We start from the raw sequence: 23,256 nt of genomic DNA, 5'->3' as shown, positions 1-23,256 counted from the left end.
AACTGTTTGGTGCTGAACTATACCAAACATATTTTGTATTTTAATTTATCAGTTTGTTTGTTAGGAACACACAGTTTCAATAAGGATATTACAAAGAGCCCTAGAAACTCTCTTAAAGTTTAAGATCTTTCTTAAAAATTAAAAGATGAAATTGAATATCAACTTGAGGATCAGTAATATTACAATAATAATCGCGAAACATCTTACCTACTCGTCGACTAGGAAGATTTCGTGTCCCCTCTGCTTATTTAGTAAGTCATTTCTTCATCCACGCTGGAAAAATCTTTTGCGATGGAAGTTTGGTTAATAACAAATGCAAAGTTATTTCCACTGATTATGTAAGATTGTATTATCTCTTCATTATGTCTAGACTAAAGAAATATTAATGGATCTTATAATGTGAAACTCATGTCTTTTGAAGGACATTGCGAGAACTCTGTTGGTACTCTCATCTCCAGAAATGTCTCAGAGGGACAAAAAAAGTGAATAAAGGGAGAATTTTTGCTCATAGATAATAACAAAACAAAGGACTAAAAAATGACAACAGTTTTGCCTTCAATTTTCAATCTCTGAAATGATGCATTTCGAGGTTTTTTTAAATAACAGCCAAAGTCTCTGTCTCATGTCTTCAAAACTCGGCCAAAAAGGAACCTTTATGATGTTAGAGAAATATCTGACAACAATCCGCCGAATAAAATTGCGCTGCTTAGTTAAAAGAGGGATATGTTTACTTCTCGTCTCAAGGACATGGATAGTACATTGTTTTGCTGCATACTTAAAATAACTTATAATTTTTTTCCTGTCTTCTTCCATCTGCTATCTCTATCTTTTGACTCCACTTTCCCACATGTATTATTCCCTCAATCTCAGTTATTTTTTCTTAATAAACGTCATTCCTTTTGTTCTCGTGTTCTTTTTATTTACCATAAATCAAATTCTGATAGATTTTTTCCGCGGAATTTTTTTCTTGTTGTTTTTAAAAGTTTCGAAGGAGAGCGTTCCAAAATTTGGCTTACATTTTATTTTTCCTAGATACGCTGAGAGGGTACGTCTAAAAGCAATCAACACCAAAGGTATCAGTTCATTGTTGCTTCGAAATTATTAAAGAAATCGCCTATCGCGAGAGCCGCTTACAAAAACATTCTTAAGTGTGAGGAATTCAGTTCCCTAGGTTACGAGGCACAGTGTCTCACGGCCACTTAAAAGCACTTTCTGTGTCAACTTGATCTCCAAGAATCTTTTTTTTTAATCATTATTTTCCAAGTAAACTAACTTCAAATTCCATGGTTGACTTAGTTGTGCGTAGATTAACTTACAAATGTGCAAATAAGTCTGTAATTATTTATCCCCTTAGAGGCGTTAAAAGATTTTTATTCTATCCCAATCAAATTTACCCAATCCTCCCTCAAGGCTCAGTAATTTTCCAATGACCTATCACCATTCATTAGAAGTTAATTCCCAGTCAATTTTCTGTAGCCCTCCCTTTATACTGTGTTGGTGACGACTGACATCCCCTTCCGTTCCCCCCGAAAACCACCTGATCTCCCCAATTCCACCCCCTTCCCCCTAAGTGATATTTGATGACTGGCCCCATGGTAATCGTCAATGAAGCAACAAATACAAAATCATGGATATGGGTAAAACTAAGTGACAGAGTTACATTGTTCCTTCTCTATAATATAACATAATGATTATGGGTAAATTAAGTAACAACGAGCTTGTCGCCTCTCTATAATATATCATAGTGGATATGGGTAAAACTGAGTAAGAGAACGACATTGTTGCCTCTCTTTAATACAATATAATGGATATGGGAAAAAACTGAGTAAGAGAACGACATTGTTGCCTCTCTATAATATAAAATAACGAATATGGGTAAAATTGAGTAACAGAACAACATTGTCGCTTCTCTATAATATAACATAATGGATATGAGTAAAAATTGAGTAACAGAACGACATAGTTGCCTCTCTATGGTATAACATAATGAATATGGGTAAAATCGAGTAACAGAACGAGCTTGTCGCCTCTCTATAATATAACAACGGATATGGGTAAAATTGAGTAACAGAACAACACTGTTGCCTCTCTACAATATAACATAATGAATATGAGTAAAATTGAATAACAACGAGCTTGTAGCCTCTCTATAATATAATATAATAGATATGGGTAAAATCGAGTAACAGAACGACATTGTTGCTTCTGTATAATATAACATAGTAGATATGGGTAAAACTGAGTAAGAGAACGACATTGTTGCCTCTCTTTAATATAATGGATATGGGAAAAATTGAGTAACAGAACGACATAGTTGCCGCTCTATGGTATAACATAATGAATATGGGTGTAATTGAGTAACAAAACAAGCTTGTCGCCTCTCTATGGTATAACATATTGGATATGGGTAAAATTGAGTAACCGAGCGACATAGTTGGCTCTCTATAATATAACATAATGGCATGAGTAAAATTGAGTAGCAGAACGACATGTTGCCTCTATAAGATATCATAATGAATATGAGTAAAATTGAGTGACAGAACAACATCGTTGCCTCTCTATAATATAACATAATGGATATGAATAAAAATTGAGTAACAGAACGACACAGTTGCCTCTCTATGGTATAAAATATTGGATCTGGGTAAAACTGAGTAATGGAACGACATAGTTGCCTCTCTATAATACATTTTTCTGACACCTGTTGTTTGTTCTATTATAATATTCAGGAATTTCCAGCTTTGCTTTCTAAATGTCGGTAAAGTTTACACACCTGAGGTCTATCTAGTTCATTTTTGGCTTTGACATTTGAAAATCCCCAAAACGGTTGTCAAACAAACATCCTTTTAAGAAAACGACAGCAGTCTTCATAGAAACGAACACTACCTAAGCAGTAGTGAGAGTGATGCCTGACAAATTCAGGCCTGCGCGAGATTTGAACCCATGACCTCTGAGATACCGGTGCAGTGCTTTACGAACTGAGTTAACTAGCCAAATTAGAGAAGGTCAACCAACATAATGACCTATTGTTACTGAAATGCTCCATCAAGAGAAAATGAGGAGATCGAGCTGAAGCTTGAGATATGCTAGTTGTTCTAATGTTACTATAAAATAGTCTCTTAGGCAAAAGTCAACACTTCCCTATGAAGATCAACCTCGACCTAATGCCTAAGTTAAAGAAATATAACGTCCAACGCCCTGATTCACTATCTCAGTCTGTATTTTTTTTTGTAGTTTGTTAGCTTATGGTTGGTTTGCTCTACTGTAATATTATCGTCACCTGACCATGTCCTGCAGAGTTGTAACAACAATCATTATGTTGGTTGTTTCCAGCATTGAACGACCCACCTCCACCGCCACAGGAATCCTGAAGGGTTTTACCACTACCTCCCCCAGAGTACCCTCCTCCTCCTCCTCCCCCCCTGACCATCCCCAAGCCCCACCTCCTCCCCCAAACCCACCAGTGACATCGTTGTAACGGGCTCTTCCACCCACCCCTCCCTGAAGAAATCCCTTACCACCCTCTCCACCCTCTCCCACTGTTCCATTGAAATACGCTCCACTTCTTCCACTTGAACAAAAGCCGCCACCACCTCCACCTGAGAAAAAAAATAACGATACATGGAAATTGATCTAAGGATACGGTAGACCTTAGCCGGTAGCCAATATTTTGGGAATTGTCTTGGAATTTTTTTCCATGTAAAACTGAACATTGTTATTTGACATAAAGTTTCCGAGAAAAAACTGAACATTGTTATTTGACATAAAGTTTCCGAGAAAAATTTATGTAAAGTATTGAAATACACCCGAGTTATTGGAAAAAGAAAAAAAAACATATTTCTGAACTTAATTCGTCAGCCGGCCAAACTGTGAATAGCCAATTATAACATGTAAACATAAATGACTCCCCAAGGGTTTCTTGACCTTGAATTTCGTAAACATCTCATTATTTCGGTTGCACGTTGAGATCTTTGCTATATGTCTGCGTTAAAAACTAGAATGGGAATAGACATAGATATAGGGAGAAGATTCCATAGATGAAAGTAAAAAGAAGTCTGGCTGTCTTCGTAAGAAGTAAAGAAATTAAGCACGGTATGGCGAAATGCATAAGGACTTGTGGTTTAAGCAATCTTCGTTGCTTGCACTCGGCCAGTGACTATTAAGTTTTGCCACGGCGTGCCCAAGCCGCTTTTAAGTTAAAAATTATTTTAAAAAAAGATTTGAAATCGAAATTGCCGTTCAGCTGAATTGAACTAAAGGTCTGCTACGGGTAACTAATGGATAGAAACTTACAGAATATGTTGAATATGTTTTTGATAGTCTCTACAGGACGCCTCCGTGTTTCTGTTGGCAGTCGGAATTCTGAGTTTTTTCGATATTGATATAACTTGACATGTGGTCACCCAAACGCGTGAATTTTCGGAAAAGCAAAAAAACCTATTCTTTTTTTTTTTTTGCGAGCGTGCCTTCTTTGAACGAATTAATAAGGCATGTAAACTTTACCATGGTTGCCATAACATTTGGTCCAAAGACTCCCAAGATACCAACTCAGGCTATTTGATAATTTAATGTATAGTAATGTTCAATTCTGTGGTTAAGGCAGAATTTCATAATTTCTTCTGGGTTTTTAAAATGTTGAAATATCAGAGGAAGTGATACTCTAAAGAATGTCAAGGTAAAGATGCCTAGAAGGACACTGAGTGAAAACTGTGATCTATCTTTTCATGCTCAGTCAGAAACTAGATTGATAATGACATGGCCACGTTATCAGCACTAGTCTTTCATAGAGACCAGGAACGTACAACCTGATTAAGTTGCTGCTAAGGCCATGAAGAGTAAGAAAACATCACAATATATTTTTACCTGAAACGCCATCACCAGCCGTCTGTGCACCATGTCCATTGCTTCCCCCTGACCATGATTGGTATCCAGGGTTCCCTGTTGTTTGTGTGCTGGCGTCACATCCTCCATGTCTTGAATTAACACTTTGTAAACCTCCCCCGCCTCCAGCTATAATCAAAGGTGCATTGGCTCCTCTCACTACAAATGTACCTCCACCACCTCCAGAGGACCACCTCAGCTTGTTTATTCCTCCTTCTTGACCAACAATTATTTGTATGACTTCACCCTTGTTTAGGCGAAATGTTCCGATCATAATTGCTCCTCTTCCTCGGTACTGAGCACTGTTGGGAGTTGGATCGTATCCTCCTGCTGCTCCGATGGCTTCTATTCTGTAGTTACCAGTGTACGGCACAGTCCATTGTTGAATACCGCTGGACAGTGTAACTTGTCCGTCATGGTCCTGACTTGTGTAGTAACTGCCCAGCGTCGTTGGACCATATCTTCCAGTGGCATTGAGATTTGTAAAAACGGCTTGGAATTCTGAGGGATAAAAAAAGTATACTTCAACCATTTTTTGATATCACACGTTCTTTCATTCAATTGAGAAAAATAAAGAAAATTGATGTGATCCATCATTGGTTTTTGTTTGATTACCTGTTCCTTTTCTTTTTTATTATTATTATTTAATTTTTTTTACTCTAAAACTCTTTAAGAACGTAGTAGTAGTGGTAGTAATAGAAAACATGGCAGAACTTTTACATTTGGAAATTTGGTTAAACATATTCATGAAAATTTAGCTTTTTCCAAAAGGATACGATGCAAGCTATTTCAAATTATGGTTTAATCAACTTATACGCGAATTATGGTTATGAACCGGTGGTGTTGGTTGATGCGAATCTCATCAGATTCCATATAATTACTGTATGGACGTTGCACTGATTAACAATCAAAAGATCTGTCATACTAACTGCAACTAAATCCTGGCTTGCATTTGCATGTCTAAGAGCCAATTGTGTTGTTGCAACTTGCATTATAATGACAACCGTGGGTATCCCTGATGCACTCGTTTATATCTGAAAAAAACAAACAAACAGAACAAAATAGTGATTGATGTTACAGCATAATTATCTTCGAATGATAGACAACGCTGAAGTGGAAATAACTCTCTTGAATTCCAATGGGGCATTCTAACAACTCATATTATCACAGAGGACCAGGTATAGAAACTGGGTAATGTGGAAAGACACAAAGTCTGGCCCATTCCACGGTTACGAGATTTTCGTACTGTAGTCCACTGCTTTCTAGGGCTTTAAAAAAACGTTCCAGAGGAGAAGAATGCATCCTTGGAGTAAGAGGGTTTTTTGTTTTGTTTTGTTTGTTTTTCTTTTTACATAATTGGTGCACTTGTTTATTTTAACAATTTTAATGATGAAAAAAATTATATATCAAAAGCTTCTTTTAAAAAAAAAAGATTCATGGAGCACCGGAGCTGTTACAAAAATGAGACACACTCATTTATACACGTTATAGAAGCAATTACAAAAAAAAATAAATACAAATAAACAAGTTTATGGAAGGTGAGTTCTCCTAATAAAACTAATTGTGTGAATTTATTGATTTTTTTTCCCTGAGCGTACACAAGAAGAGGGGACCAAAAAAATTCAGAATAAACTGAAATACCCAAACACAAAGTTCTTTTCTTACCTTGTTCACATCTTTCTCCCATGAAACCAACTTTACACATTAAGCAAATGTATTTCTTGTTGGTAAACCCATTAACGCAGGTCATATTTTGAGGACAAGGCTTGCTGGAGCATGTATTCTACATGGACAGATTTATTTTTAGTAACACTTTTATCAAGAAAAATAAATAAATAAACATCACCGGGTTAAATCCATTTTTTCCGCACCTTTGAAGCCCAATACAAATATCCTTCTTGGGGTTTAAGGTCATCAGGATGTTGGGTGTGATCAGAATCACTCAGTTGACAGACCCTTAGGCCATTCTTGTCAGGTGGACCAATGTTCACGGACACACAGGAGTTTTCTATGAGGCACCTATTTTTGCAGTCACTATAAGGCTCAATTCCCATGGTTAAAGAGATTTCTTTAAAAACGTGGCGTTGAAAAGCTTGTCCTCCAAAGGATTTCAGAAACATAAGACTTCGGCAACCATGGTCTGCAAGGGATTTGCAAGATAAATGATGACAAGTGTCATTAACTTTTTGTAACAGTAAATTCTTTAAAACTAGTGACATAAATTTCGAGCATATATAAACAAAATGCCTAAATCACGGACGAAATTAAAAGAATCTGAATGGTACATAACGATCCTGATGCTTGAGTAGCTAGCTATTGAGTAATTTCTTTGGTAACCAAGAATTGAGACGATTTGTCTTTCTCGATGAGTATAAAAATTTATTCAGGAAGAGGGAGTTTTTGAATTAAGCAAAACAAGCTACTTATTTCCACTAAATATATGAAATACATGTCTGTTAAATAGATCCCTAAGTGATTGAAAATTCGTTTCAAAAATTGAAGTAAATATCGCTCTTTGGTTGGCATCATTTTTTCTTTAAAACTAACAAAATATTCAATACCTCTCTGACAAAGAAATTTGGAACAAGAGCGTAATGAAAATATCAACAACAAATTGTCATTGCGTTTTTTTTTCGCCTAATTTCGAGCAGCTGAAAATTAATCGAGTTTCGTAACTTTTCCTAAAATCATTGACTGGGGTGAATTTTTATTAATATACCTACTTCTTTTAGTTGAATAGCTAAGTTGCAGGCGACCTTACAAGAGATACAATTAGAACTTTTAAAAATAGAAAATAAGTAAAAATTCCAAATTAATTTAGTCCTCAAATTTGGCAGAGTAAGGTTAGCATTGAAATAAAAGTCAAACACAGAGATGAATGCTCAAAAAGTACGTAGTCTTTCCCCTTAAGGAAATCTGATATAACATTTCTTTAAACAGGTAAGAATTTTATGTCTGCCCTATGCCAAGAGATAATTTAGTGCAATACAGAATCAAAGTTAGCTAAGATTTAAAAAACAGAAAAAAGTATAACTTCCTACCTTTATTTCCTTCCATGGAGCAGTGAAGCCATGCTCGTAACGGAACACACAATAACAACAGAGATAAAAATAGAAAATTGTTCCTTTCCATTGGTCACTTAGTGACAAGTTTTGGATCTCACATCCAAAGGCAAGCACTAAATTCCATGCATTATCAATGTTTCCCAACTCTTAGAAATATCCAGCACTGAAAAATTGGACTTCCAGGCCGTCGACCGAATATTTTCACAGTTTTGTTAACCAGAGAATGATAATGTTAATTTTTAACCTGCGACAGATCCGTAAAGAAGATCAGCGGAGCTGGGCTTCGGGTGAGAAAACTGCTGCTTGCCATGCATTCAGACACCTATTTATTGCATGATTTAACTTAATTCTTACATTCGACCAATAGCAAAACGTCTTCTAAAACTTGTCACAACACGCGAAAATTCAAACAGTTTGATGACAAACGCAAAGCAAACGCAAATGTTGAAAGGCTGAGGTATTCCGGCAGAAAGGCCCGAAATAATAACAAATATCTGAGTTTTAACTCAGAGTTTTTAATAGAGATTTTAGTTGCGAGAAATAACTGCCGATTACACTTGAAATGAATGCTGAGTTGCATTAAAATCATATATTTTTGACTAAGCAGCAGTCCCTGTCTAACGGAAACAAAACAATTCTGAAAAATTTGAATTAAGACAGAAGCTCACTCAGCATGCTTTACTTCCAGTCTTTGAATGGATTATGTAATCTCATTTTGCAGGAAACCTTTGGGAAGTACATAAGGTTTTAAAATGAATACGTCATTTTCAATGGTATTTCTAATAAATCTTTTGTTTCTGTGACTTCCGTGTTTTCTCAGGTCCCTACTATTTAATGAAATAGCAATCGCTATCACTCGCTTAATCAACTTTCATATGGAGTTATCTATTTTGCGTGCATGTTCTGTTTACTTCATCTTTCATTAAGCATCCGTTTCGAGGTACTTCAAGAAGACGACTGGCATTCAACTGTCTTTAACCAATGAAAAAATTCCGCGGAAAGACCCGAAATAACAACAAATATCTGAGTTTTAAGTCAGTTTTTAATAGAAATTATAGTTGCGAGAAATAACTGCCCATTACAATTGAAATGAGTGCTGAGTTGCTTTAAAATCATACATTTTTGATTAAGCAGCAGTCCCTGTCTAACGGAAACAAAACAATTCTGAAACATTTGAATTAAGACAGAAGCTCACTCAGCATGCTTTATTTCCAGTCTTTGAATTGATTATGTAATCTCATTTTGCGGGAAACCTTTGGAAAATACACAAGGTTTTAAAATGAATACATCATTTGCAATAGTATTTCCAATAAATTTTTTCTTCCGTGACTTCCGTGTTTTCTAAATTAAGTCCCTACTATTTAATGAAACAGCAATCGCTATCACGCGCTTGAACAACTTTCATATGGTGTTATATATTTTGCGCGCATGTTGTGTTTACTTCATCTTTCATCAAGTATCCCTTTAGAAGTACTTCAAGAAGACGATTGGCGTTCAGTTGTCTTTAACCAATGTAAAAATTCCGCGGAGAAATCTCCAAAAAAACCATGGCGTTCTTCCACTATAGCCGTTTCAGGTGTCCTACGGCTTCGGCCCACAACGTTACAAGCTCACATCCATAATGCAGTTAGCTAAATTAGGCCAATTCCGTTTAAAATCCTGTAGTTTTTATTGATTGGGTTAAAATCTCTGTGAATGGTTTCCCTCTGGGCCTAATTTTTAGCTTTGTGGGTTTCCTTAAAACACCTGCCACACAGGAACACAGACATTCCGTGCATAGGCATACAAACATTTTGGAGGAAATAAGAGTCTTTTGTACGTATTCGCTAAAGTTATTGTGGATTTATGACGGAGCCGGATTGTTATGTTATTTCACTTCTCCTGAAATAATTCTAACTTTTAACTTTTGCGCTTTATCGGTCTTTAAATTTGTGTTGTTACTGGAAGTGGATCAATATCAGTATCTGGGCCGAAGGCGCTATGTATCAGAGCTATATAATTTTACGATAAAACGGCTAATGTAAAACAGTACCAGTAAACAACTCTTATGTAATCAAGGTCAAATAAATGGCCTTATGTAATAGATGTGGCTCTCCCATAAGCCCGGTTCCTGGGTCTAGCTATAACCGCTGTAAATAATTTTTTTGTATTGTGTATATAAGGCAGATAAAAGATGAGGAATGTTCTTAAAATGTGCGACCTTAAATCTGTCCTAAAACGCGAATGTTTAATGTATTTAAAATACAACTTTTAAATGTTCGTAAAAGCGACCGTTTAATGTTCGTAAAGGCGACCATTTGATTTTCGTAAAATGCGACTATTAAATGTTCGTAAAAGCGACCGTTTGATGTTCGTAAAATGCGACTGTTATATGTTTGTAGCAAGCGACCGTTAAATGTTCGCAAAATGCGACTTTTAAATGTTCATAAAATGTGACTGTTAGATGTTCGTAAAATGCGACTATTGAATGTTCGTAAAAAGCGACTGTTAAATGTTCGTAAAAATGCGACCGTTAAATGTTCGTAAAAATGCGACCGGTAAATGTATATGTTTTTCTTAAAAAGCATTGACGTAATTTCTCACGGAGGACAGCTCACAAGTTTTCGCAGGCTTTGCTTGCAAAACCTGCACTCATTGGGTTTATTTGTTTTATAGCCTGGAGGAAATACATAGACTTATCTTTTTCAGGATCAGTGGTGGCTGGGTGTGTATATAAGAATCTGCAAGACATACTGCGGAAAAGTCAACCCAACTTCTTCTGTCTTCTTTGTGTTCAAAACACGTGGCCCTGGTTGTTCGAAGGGTGATTAACGTTATCCACTGAATAATTCGCTATCCAGCAGATAGGAGCAAAACATTTTGTGAACACTTATCTGCTGGATAGCATCGACTGGCGTTATCTTCCCTACGTAGAGAATATCGGCTGGAATGTGCAAATAGTTTGGTATCGTCACCACCGCTACCATTCTTTTAAACCACCATATTTGTGTCTCCATCTGGTTCATTTTCAAAATCATTTTGTACACAGATATTTGGGTAACAAAATAATAATGGTAGCAATGGAACCTAAACCAAAAAAAATTGCTGGGAAATGTCGTCTTAAAGTTCAAAAACATAAAGGTAAGCAAGATTAAGCAACATGAAAGTAAAGAAAGATTTTTTTGGAATGCGCTGTTTTATTTCATCTCACCGCGATGATTTCATTTTCAGATAGAAGAAAGGGTGAAGAATTGCATGTTTTGGAGAGGCTTCAGCGAAAGGTAAAAATTGCAATACATTATCTACTTTTCTCAGAATTTTCTTGTTCGTTTGGTCGTCCGTTTGCCTCTATGCTCCCGCCAATATTTTCCGTGAATTTTCTTGTCGAGTTGCTGGTTGGCTGTATTTGTGAATGTCCTCTTATTTTCTGGTTGTTAAAACATAGGAGTAGAGCTATGTATATATTGTGGAAAGAAAAAGACAAATACTCGAAACTATAAGTTCATCCCTACAAGCCTGTTACGTGGTCGCCCACTGATGAGTAAATCCCCTGATTAGTGGGCAACCACCAAACAGGCTAACCATCTCTACTATTTCTATCAAAAACATTACGCTATCAACATCACTGATTGCATCCTCTAAGTGTTCAGCCCATATTGGTTGGAAGGGGAACTAACTATGTTGCCGTCGTAGTCCCTCCGGAGTCCCTCGCATTCCCGGAATGTAAAACTACGTGACTCTCAAGATCATCAACCCAAATTTTTCAATAAAATTCTTAACATTTTTTTCTTGTCATCCATGAGTTGACTGCTTGGGAGGCTAAAAAGAAAACTTGATAGAAAAAGTGATATCGCATTTTAATAAACATACGTTGATTCATTTCTTAGCTTATTTAACAATGATAAAGTCATTATAATATTCACTTTCTCTGATGATTTCTTAGTTTTTTTTAATCAGACATAAAACCAGTCATCCTATTTTTTTTAGTTGAATGTCTTGTTTTTGCTTTTTGAACTTTTTTTTTGCAGTTTTGTTTTGCTTTTTGTGTGTTCTTTTTTTTTTTCGCAGTATGTTTTTGGATTTCACTTTTACTTGTCAGATTGTGAGACTGCTTTTTAAGTTGGAGTTTAATTTTACCTTAGAGTTTTACATCAGATTATTCGCGAGTTTTTCCTATAAAATTCTTTATGGAGACGAAAGTAAGAACTAAAAGGTAGTAATGATCATGTTGATCCTTAATTATTTTAGCGAAGTAAAGCCTTCTCAAAAAGTGTCCCGTGGAGATATCGTAAGGCCTCATGAAAATATGTCCACTGGAGATAATGTTGATAACAAACTTAGGAAGAGACTACAATGACTTTTTTTAGTACGAAAAAAATTCAGCACGATAACAAAGTGAGCAACCCTGTTAAAACTCGTCTCAGGTCCTTGGGTCTTACTATTCTCCCCGTATGGGATGAAAATCCGAGCCAAGTTTACCCCTGACTCGTCCGACTTCCATTACACTTCGCCGGCACTTTTAATATTTATTTTGTCCTTACCTATTTGACAGGTTGTTAACTGTTTGGTATTGAACTGTACCAAACATATTTTGTATTTTTATATAATAAGTTTGTTTGTTAGGAACACACAGTTTCAATGAGGATGTTACAAAGAGCCCTAGAAAACGCTCTTAAAGTTTTAAATCTTTGCTAAAAATTGAAAGATGGAATAGAATATCAACTCGAAGATCAATAATCTTACAATGATAATCGCGAAACATCTTACTTACTTGTTGACTAGGATGATTTACTAAATCTAATTTCTCATAGCAATAACAGAATCTTACCATCCATTTAGGATAATACTTTTTCAAGAACAAAAACCAGGAAGACGAAAAAAATATAGAGCCAAAGTTCCATGTCTTTAAAACTCGGCCAAAAAGGAGCTTTTCTGATGTTAGAGAAATATTTGACAAGAATCCACCGAATAAAATCGCGCTGCTTAGTTAAAGGAAGGGTATGTTTACTTCTCGTCTCAAGGACACTGATAGTATATTGTTTTGCTGCATAGTTAAAATAACTTATGACTTTTTTTTTCCTGTTTTCTTCCATCGGTTATCTCTATCTTTTGACACCACTTTCCTACATGTATTATTTCCTACATTCTCAGTTATTTTTTTAATAAACGTTATTCCTTTTGTTCTCGTATTCTTTTTATTTACCATAATTCAAGTTCTGATAGATTTTTTCCGCAGAAGTTTTTTTCTTGTTGTGTATAAAAGCTTCGAAGGAGAACGTTCTAAAATGTACCTCATTTTTTTCCAAGATACGCTAAGAAGGTAAGTCCCAAAGTAATCAACATCAAAGGTATCAGTTCATTGTTGCTTCGAAATTATTACATAAATCGCTTTTCGCGAGAGCCGCTTACAAAAACACTCTCAAGTGTGAGGAATTCAGTTCACTAGGTTACGTAGCACAGTGTCTTACGGCCAATTAAAAGCACTTTCTTTGTCAACATGATCTCCAAGAATCTTTTTTTTATTTTTATTTTCCAAGTAAACTAACTTCAAATTCCATGGTTGACTTAGTTGTGCTTAGTTTAACTAACAAATGTGCAAAAAAGGCTGTCATTATTTATCCCCTTGGAAGCGTTAAAAGATTTTACTCCATCCCGATCAAATTTACCCAATCCTCCTTCAAGGCTCAGTAATTTTTGAATGCCCCATCACCATTCATTAAAAGTTAATTGCCAGTCAATTTTCTGTAGCCCTCCCTTATACTGTGTTGGTGACGACTGACATCCCCTACCGTTCCTCCCTGAAAACCAGCTAATCCCCCCAATTCTACCCCCCTCCCCCTAAGTGACATTTAATGACTGGCCCGTAGATAATCGTTAACGAAGCAATGAATACAAGATAGTGGATGTGGGTAAAATTGAGTAACAGAATGACACTGTTCCTTTTCTATAATATAACATAGTGGATAGGTGCGAAATTGAGTAACAGAACAACACTTTTGCCTCTCTATAATATAACATAGTGGATATGGGTAAAACTGAGTAACAGAACGACATTGTTGCCTCTCTATAATATAACATAGTGAATATGGGTAAAATTGACTAACAGAACGACACTGTTGCCTCTCTATAATATAACAAATGGATATGGGTAAAATTGAGTAACAGAACGACACTGTTGCATCTCTATAATATAAACTAGTGGATATGGGTAAAATTGAGTAACAGAACAACACTGTTGCCTCTCTATAATATATCGTGAATATGGGAAAAATTAAGTAACAGAACGACAGTGTTGCCTTTCTATAATATAACCTAGCGGATATGGGTAAAATTGAGTAACAGAACGACACTATTGCCTTTCTATTATATAACTTAGTGGATATGGGAAAAATTGAGTAACAGAACGACACTGTTGCCTTTCTATAATATAACATAGTGGATATGGATAAAATTGAGTAACAGAACGACACTGTTGCCTTTTTATAATACAACATAGTGGATATGGGTAAAATTGAGTAACAGAACGACACTGTTGCCTTTCTATAATATAACCTGGTGGATATGGGTAAAATTGAGTGACAGAACAACAATGTTGCCTCTCTATAATACAATATAGTGGATATGGTTAAAATTGAGTGACAGAACAACGCTGTTGCTTCTCTGTAATACAACATAGTGGATATGGGTAAAATTGAGTAACAGAATGACACTGTTGCTTCTCTATAATATAACATAGTGGATATGGGTAAAATTGAGTAACAGAACGACGCTGATGCCTCTCTATTATATAACATAATGAACATAGGTAATATTGAGTAACAGAACGACATTGTTGCCTCTCTATTATATAACATAATGAATATAGGTAAAATTGAGTACCAGAACAACATCGTTGCCTCTCTATGATATAACACAATGGATATGAGTAAAAATTGGGTAACGGAACGACATAATTTCTTCTCTATAGTATAACATATTGGATATGGGTAAAACTGAGTGACAGAACGACATTATGGCCTCTCTATAATATATTCCTCTGGCACCAGTGTTTATTCATATTCAGGAATATCTAGCTTTGCTTTCTAAATGTCGATAAAGTTTACACACCTTAAGTTTATCTCGTTCATTTATGGCTTCGACATTCTAAAATCCCCAAAATGGTTGTCAAAAAAACATCCTTTTAAGAAAATTAAAGCAGTTTTCATAGAAATGAACACGACCTAAGTAGTACTGAAAGTAAGGCCCGAAAAATTCAGGCCTGCGTGGGATTTGAACCCATGACCTCTGCGATACCGGTGCAATGCTTTTCGAACTGAGTTAACAAGCCAAATTAGAGAAGGTCAACCAACATAATGACATACTGTTACTAAAATGCACGATCGAAGGAAAATGAGGAGATCGAGATGAAACTTTGAGATATGCTAGTTGTTCTGATGTTATTATGAAATAGTCTCTTAGGCAGAAGTCTGTTCTCAACACTTCCCTTTGAAGATCAACCTCGACCTAATGTCCACGTTAAAGAAATATAACGTCCAACGCCCTGATTCACCCTCTCAGTCTGGTGATTTTTTTTTTTTGAAGTTTGGTACCAAATGGTTAGTTTACTCTACTGTAACGTTATCGTCACCTGACCATGACCTGCAGAGTTGTAACAACAATCATTATGTTGGTTGTTTCCAGCATTAAACGACCCACCTCCACCGCCACAGGAATTACCTAGGTTTTTACCACTACCTCCCCCAGAGTACCCTCCTCCTCCTCCTCCTCCCCCTGCCCATCCCCAAGCCCCACCACCTCCCCCAAACCCACCAGTGGTATCGTTGTAACGGGTTCTCCCACCCACCCCTCCCTGAAGAAATCCCTTACCACCCTCTCCACCCTCCCCCACGGTTCCATTGAAATACGCTCCACTTCTTCCACTTGAACAAAAGCCGCCACCACCTCCACCTGAGGAAAAAATATAATGATACATGGAAATTGATCTAAGGATACGGAAGACCTTCGAGGGCCAATATTTTCGGAGTTTTCTCGGAATTTTTTTTCCATGTAAAACTAAACCTTGTTATTTGACATAAAGTTTCGGTGAAAAATTTACGTAAAATATTAAAACACACGCGAGTTATTAAAAAAAGCATATTTTTGAACTGAATTCGCTAGCCGGCCAAATTGCGAATAGCCAATTATAACATGAAAACATAAATGACTCCCAAAGGCTTTCTCAGGGCAAAACTTCTTGATCCTTGAATTTCGATCACGTAAACATCTCCGTTGAGATCTTTGCAATATGTCTGCGTTTAAAACTAGAATGGGAATAAATATAGATGAAAAGGAAAAGATTCCATAGATGAAAGTAAAAAGAAGTCTTTCTGTCTGCATAAGAAGAAATTAAAAGCGGAGTGGCGAAACACATAAAGGCTTGCGGTTTAAGCAATCTTCGCTGCTCGCACTCGGTCAGCAACCATTAAGTTTTGCCGCGACGTGCCCAAGCCGCTTTTAAGTTAAAAATTAAAAAAAAAAAAGATTTGAAATCGAAATTGCCATTCAGCTGAATTGAACTAAAGGTCTGTCATAGGTTACTAATGGTGGTAACCTGCAGAATATGTTCTTGCTGAGAGTCTCTACAGGACGCCACAGTGTTTCTATTGGCAGTCGGAATTCTGGGTTTTTGCGGTGTTGATGTAGCTTGACATGTGGTCACCCAAACGCGTGAATTGTCGGGAAAGCAAAAAAACCTAAATCCTTTTTTTTTTGAATGTGCCTCCTCTGAACGAATTAATAAGGTATGTAAACTTTACTAGGATTGCCATGACATTTGGTCCGAAGACTCCCAAGATACCAACTTAGGCTATTTGATAATTTAATGTATAACAATGTTCAATTCTGTGGTTAAGGCGAAATTTCATAATTTCTTGTGGGTTTTTAAAATGTTGAAAGATCAGAGGAAGTGATACTTTAAGGAATGTAAAGGTATTTGATGCCTAGAAGGACACTGGGTGAAAACTGTGACCTATCTTTTCATGCTCAATCACAAACTAGATTACTAACGATATTGCCACCTTATGAGCACTAATCTTGCATAGAAACCAGAAACGTACAAGTTGATTAAGTTGCTGCTAAGGCCATGAAGAGTAAGGAAACATCACAATATAATTTTACCTGTATGAGAGCTGTCATCAGCAGTCTGCGCACCATGTCCATTGCTTCCCCCTGGCCATGATTTGTATCCAGTATTCCCTGTTGTTTGTGTGCTGGCGTCACATCCTACATGTCTTGAAAAAACACTTTGTAAGCCTCCTCCGCCTCCAGCTATGATCAAAGGTGTATTGGCTCCTCTCACAACAAATGTTCCTCCACCACCTCCAGAAGACCACCTCCGATTGGTTATCCCTCCTTCTTGACCAACAATTACTTGTATGACTTCACCCTTGTTTAGGCGAAATGTTCCAACCATAATCGCCCCTCTTCCTCGGTATTGAGCACTTTCGTTAAGTTGATCGTATCCTCCTGCTGCTCCGATCGCTTCTATTCTATAGTCACCAGTGTACGGCACATTCCACTGTTGAATACCGCCGGACAATGTAACCTGTCCGTCATGATCTTGACCAGTGTAGTGACTACCCAGCGTCGTTGGACCATACCTACCAGTGGCATTGAGATTTGTAAAGAGGGCTTGGAATGCTGAAAGATAAAAACAAAGTTTACTTCAACCCTTTTTTCATATCACACGTTGTTTAATTTTATTAAGAATGGTAAAATCTTGATGTAATCTATCGTTGTTTTTTGTTTGTGTGCCTGTTCCTTTTTTGATTATTATAATTAATTTTTTACTCTGAAACTCTTTAAGAACGTAGTAGTAGTAGTAGTAGTAGTAGTAGTAGTAGTAGTAGTAATCGAAAACATGACAGAATTTGTACATTTGGAAATTTGGTTGAACATATTCATGAAAATCTGGCTTGTTCCAAAAGGATATCATGATGCAAGCTATTTCAAAATATGGTTTGATCAACTCGTACACGAATTGTTGGTTATGAACCGGCGGTGTTGGTTGGTGCGAATCCCATCAGAATCCATACAAGTACTGTATAAACGTTGCACTGATTAACAATCAAAACATCTGTCATACTAACTGCAACTAAATCCTGGCTTGCATTTGCATATGTAAGAGCCAATTGTGTTGTTGCAACTTGCATTATAATGACAACCGTCGGTATCACTGATGCACTCGTTTATATCTGAAAAAACAAACAAACATATAGTAAACGACGCTCAAGCATAATTATCTTCAAATGAAAGAAAACGCTGAAGTAGAAATAACTCTCTTGAATTCCAAAGGGGAATGGCTAACAACTCACTTTATCACAGAGGACCAGGTATAGAAACTGGGTAATGTGGAAAGACACATAGTCTAGCCCATTCCACGGTTACGAGATTTTCGTACTGCAGTCCACTGCTATCTAGGGCTTTACAAAGAAAGCTCTAGAGGAGAAGAATGCATCCATGTAGTGAGAGGGTTTTTTTGCTTTGCTTTGTTTTGTTTTTCTTTTTACAGAATTCCTGCACTTGTTTGTTTTAACCATTTTGATGATGAAAAAAATTATATTTTAAAAGCTTCTTTAAAAAAAAATAATTCATGGAGCACCGGAGCTGTTACAAAAATGAAACACATTTATTTATACACGTTATAGAAGCAATTACAAAAAAAAAATAAATACATATATACAAATTTATGGAAAGTGAATTCTCCTAATAAAACTGAACGGACACAAGAAGAGAGGACCAAAAAAAACATCAGAATTAACTTAAATACCGAAAAACAAAGTTCTCTTTTTACCTTGTTCACATCTTTCTCCCATAAAACCAGCTTTGCACATTAAGCAAATGTGTCTCTTGTTGGTAAATCCATTAACGCAGATCATATTTTGAGGACAAGGCTTGCTGGAGCACATATTCTACAAGGACAGATTTATTTTCAGCAATATTTTTAATATCGAAAATAAATAAATAAACATCATTAGGTAAAATCCATTTTTTCCCGCACCTTTGACGCCCAATACAAATATCCTTCTTGGGGTTTAAGGTCATCAGGATGTTGAATGTGATCAGAATCACTCAGTTGACAGACCCTAAGGCCATTCTTGTCAGGTGGACCAATGTTCACGGACACACAAGAATTTTCCATGAGGCACCTATTTTTGCAGTCGCTATAAGGCTCAATTCCCATAGTTAAATAGATTTCTTTAAAAACGTGGCGTTGCAAAGCATGTCCTCCAAAGGATTTCAGAAACATAAGACTTCGGCAACCATGGTCTGCAAGGGATTTGCAAGATAAATGATGACAAATGTCATTGACTTTTTGTAACCATAATTTTTTTAAAATTAGTTACAAGATCTAGAATTGCGAGCATATATCACCAAAGCGCCTAAATCACAGACGAAATTAAAAGAATCTGAATGTTACATAACGATCCTGATGCTTGAGTGGCTAGAATGATTTCTCTGTTAACCAAGAATTGACACAATTTGTCTTTCTCGATGGGTATAAAAAAATTTATGTAGGAAGAGGGAGTTTTTGAATCAACAACAAGCTACCTATTTCCACTAACTCAATGCAAAATGTATCTGTACAATAGATCCCAAAGTGATTGAAAATTCGTTTTCAAAAGTGAAGTAAATATCGCTTTTTGGTTGGCATTAATTTTTCTTTAAAATAAACGAAATATTCAATGTCTCTCTGACAGAGAAAATTAAAACAAGAGCTTAATGAAAACATCAACATCAAGTTGTCATTGCTGTTTTTTATTTTTTTTTCGCATAATACCCCATTGCGAGCAGCTGAAAATTGATCGATTTTCGTAACCTGTCCTAAAATCACTAACTGGCGTAAAGTTTTATCAATACTCCTGCTTCTCTTAGTTGCGACTAAAATTGCAGGTGACCTTATAAACGATTCAAGTAAAAATTTTTTTAAAATAGAAACTGCGAAAAAATTCCAAATTAATTTGGACTTCAAAGTTGGCAGATTAAGGTTAGCCTTGAAATAAAAGTCAATACAGACATGAATGTTCAAAGCGTATGTAGTCTTTCGTCTTAAAGAAATACGCTATAATATTTCTTTAAACATCTAAGAATTTCATTTCTGCCCTATGCCAAAAGATGATTTAGTGCAATTCTGAATCAAAGTTGGCTGAGGTTTAAGGAACAGAAGAGAGTATAACTTCCTACCTTTGTTTCCTTCCATGGAGCAGTGAAGCCATGCTCCTAACGGAGCACATAATAACAACAAAGATAAAATTAGAAAACTGTTCCCTTCCATTGATCGCTTAGTCACAAGTTTTGGATCTCACATCCAAAGGCAAGCGCGAAAATTTCACGCATTATCAATGTTTCCCAACTCTTAGAAATATCCAGCACTGAAAAACTGGACTTCTAGGCCGTCGACCGAATATTTTCACAGTTTTGTTTAACCAGAGAATGACAATGTTAATTTTTAGCCCGCGACAGATCCGTAAAGAAGATCAACGGAGCTGGGCTTTAAGTGAGAAAACCGCCAACTGGAGTATAATGCGTGCCATGCATTCAGACACCTACTTATTGTATAATTTAACCTTATTCATCCATTCGACCAATAACAAAACGTCTCCTAAAACTTGTCATAACACACGCGAAAATTCAAACAGTGTGATGAAACTTCACAAATGTTGAGAGGCTGAGTTATTCCGTTTAAGCAGAAAGGCACGAAATAACAACAAAAATCTGAGTTTTAAGTAAGATTTTTTGATAAAGATTCAAGTTTCGAGAAATTACTGCCAATTACACTTGAAATGAATGCTGAGCTGCATGAAATTCATACATTTTTGATTAAGCAGCGGTCCCTGTCTAACGGAAACAAAACAATTCTGAAAAACTTGAATCAAAACAGAAGCTCACTCAGCGCGCTTAATTTCCAGTCTTTGATGGGATTGTGTATTCTTATTTTGCAGGAAACCTTTGGAAGGTACACAAGGTTGTAAAATGAATAAATCGTTTGCAGTGGCCTTTCCAAGAAATATTTTGTTTCCGTGACCGCAGTGTTTTCTCAAGTCCCTACTATGTAATGAAACAACAATCGCTATCACTCGCTTAATCAACTTTCTCATGGTGTTATATATTTTGCGGGCAGATTCTGTTTACTTCATCTTTCATCAAGTATCCCTTTCGAAGTACTCCAAGAAGACGATTGGCATTTACTTGTTTTTAACCAATGTAAAATTTCGGCGAAGAAATCTCAAAAACCATGGCGTTCTTCCACTATAGCCGTTTCAGGTGTCCCGCGGTTTTGGCACACAACGCCACAAGCTCACATCCATTATGCACGTAGCCATGCAGTCTAAATTAGGCCAAATCCGTTGAAAATCCTGTAGTTTTTATTGATTGGGTTAAAATCTCTGTGTGCGGTTTCCCTTCAGGCTTAATTTTTAGCTTTGTGGGTTTCCTTAAAACACTTGTTACAAAGGAACACAAACAATCCGTGCACAGGCATACGAACATTTTGGATGAGGTAAGAGTCTTTCGTACGCATTCGCTAAAGTTATTGTGGATTTATAACGGATTTGTATCTTCATTTCACCTAGCCTGAAATAATTGTAGCTTTAAAGTTTTTTTGCGCTTTATCGGTCTTTAAATTTGTTTTGTTACGATAAAACGGCCCATAAAAAACAGTACCAGTAAACAACCCTTATGTAATTAAGGTCAAATAATGGCCTAATGGAATAAATGCTCTTAAAATGTACGACTTTAAAGTTGTTGTAAAACACAAATGTTAAATTTTCTCAAAATGCGACCTTTAAATGTTGGCAAAAAGCGCCTGTTTAATGTTCTTAAAATGTGACTGTTAAATGTTCGTAAAATGCGAGTGTTAAATGTTTGTAAAAGCGACCGTTTAATGTTTGTAAAATGCGACCGTTATATGTTCTTAGCAAGCTACCGTTAAATGTTCCTAACATGCGACTATTGAATGTTCGTAAAATTCGACTGTTAAATCTTCTTAAAATTACGGCCGTTAAATGTTCGTAAAATGCGACCGTTGAATATATCGCTCATTAAATTTTGCTAAAATGCGACTATTAAATGTTCGTAAAAGCGGCCGTTTAATGTTCGTAAAATGCGACAGTTATATGTTCGTAGCAAGCGACCGTTAAATGTTCGTAAAATTCGAAAATCGACTACTGAATGTTCATAAAATGCGACTGTTAAATGTTTGTACAAACGCGACCGTTGAATAAGTGTAATATACGCCTGTTTAATGTTTGTAAAACACGACTATCAAATGTTTGCGAAATGTGACTATCAATTGTTCCAATCCACTAAAAAAAAAAAAAAAAAGATTAAACTCCTCGCTTGTTGGTGATTTTGGCAGACCTTACAAGGTCCACGCAAACAACTTTTTGCAAATAAAAAATTGTTACGATCACTAAGAACCGTTCAACGACAATTTGGTGATCAGATATTTACTTTAGGCTCATAAATATTTTCATTAAGCTCATATACTTTATTGGAAGTTTTGGTGAGTAGCATCGCTGAATATTTTTACGAGTTCTGCCGTATACAACGAATAAAAATATCGACGGATAAACAGCATTTACCTCGTATTTTACAATCACTGGGGATAAACTCACAATCAGTAACGGAGGGACTGGTTGGAAAAGTGTGCTCTGTCAGAGTTTAAGGCATAAAGATGAGCTAGGGCTAGTGTTCTATGTTGGACCATTTCCCAGGCTCCTCTCTAGCTTTTTTTCGTTAGTGAAATTTCGGAACAACCCAATCGGAAAGTAGCCACAGAAGAACCAAACGAAGGTTATAAACATGAGAAGCGTCGTAATTTACATTGCTATAACGTGAGCAGAGACTGGGTACAACCCATGCAAACTAACTGCTGACCTGCAAGGCGTTCGAAGGTGTAACTATAATGGAGAGACAGCACATATGTGGAGAGCTTGGAGAATTGCATTTTCCTAAAGTTCTTAAAAAGTGCTCGAACATCAACAGCGAGCAAAATCATTCTTTTGACAACAAAAATGTTAAATAAATTGGCGGACAATGTTAAGTTATCCTACGAATTCTTTTCGTGGAAAAGTACCTTATGAATTGCTCCTTAGGCCAAAGTAGGCCAAACAAAATGCTGGCATAATAGGGAAGGGCCCAATATCAATCAGGACAAAGCCACTGTTTTTTTCTAAACATCAGAGAAACCTGCAGGATCCATAATGATATATTTGTTACGTCTTAGCATTTTAAGAATGCTCTTTCCCTCAAATACATTTTTTAAAGACAGCTGTAGTTTTGAATTACCTTT

The 23,256-nt window shown here is 36.3% G+C and overlaps 2 protein-coding genes across 2 annotated transcripts; both read right to left on the bottom strand.

Annotated features, from left to right (window-relative positions):
- Nucleotides 1–3,174: 3,174 nt before the first annotated feature.
- LOC113672860 (uncharacterized) lies at nt 3,175–6,935 on the bottom strand. Its single transcript, XM_089180012.1, is given in 6 exon segments — nt 3,175–3,423; nt 3,426–3,599; nt 4,864–5,403; nt 5,811–5,915; nt 6,547–6,664; nt 6,753–6,935. Coding segments are annotated over 6 exon segments (1,284 nt in total). The 3' UTR covers nt 3,175–3,259.
- Nucleotides 6,936–12,919: 5,984 nt separating this feature from the next.
- On the bottom strand, nt 12,920–20,974 carry LOC113672861 (uncharacterized). The gene is made up of 6 exons (XM_089201462.1): nt 20,148–20,974; nt 18,964–19,232; nt 18,757–18,874; nt 18,053–18,157; nt 17,082–17,603; nt 12,920–15,872 (listed from the first exon to the last, which is right to left on the bottom strand). Exons 1-6 carry the CDS (start codon nt 20,236–20,238, stop codon nt 15,532–15,534), a joined length of 1,446 nt encoding a protein of 481 aa, XP_089057588.1. The 5' UTR covers nt 20,239–20,974; the 3' UTR covers nt 12,920–15,531.
- Nucleotides 20,975–23,256: the final 2,282 nt, after the last annotated feature.

The sequence above is a fragment of the Pocillopora damicornis genome, chromosome 1 (assembly GCF_964200805.1).
Source record: "Pocillopora damicornis chromosome 1, jaPocDami1.2, whole genome shotgun sequence".
Classification (NCBI taxonomy): domain Eukaryota; kingdom Metazoa; phylum Cnidaria; class Anthozoa; order Scleractinia; family Pocilloporidae; genus Pocillopora; species Pocillopora damicornis.
This window is presented reverse-complemented; position numbering and strand designations above follow the sequence as displayed.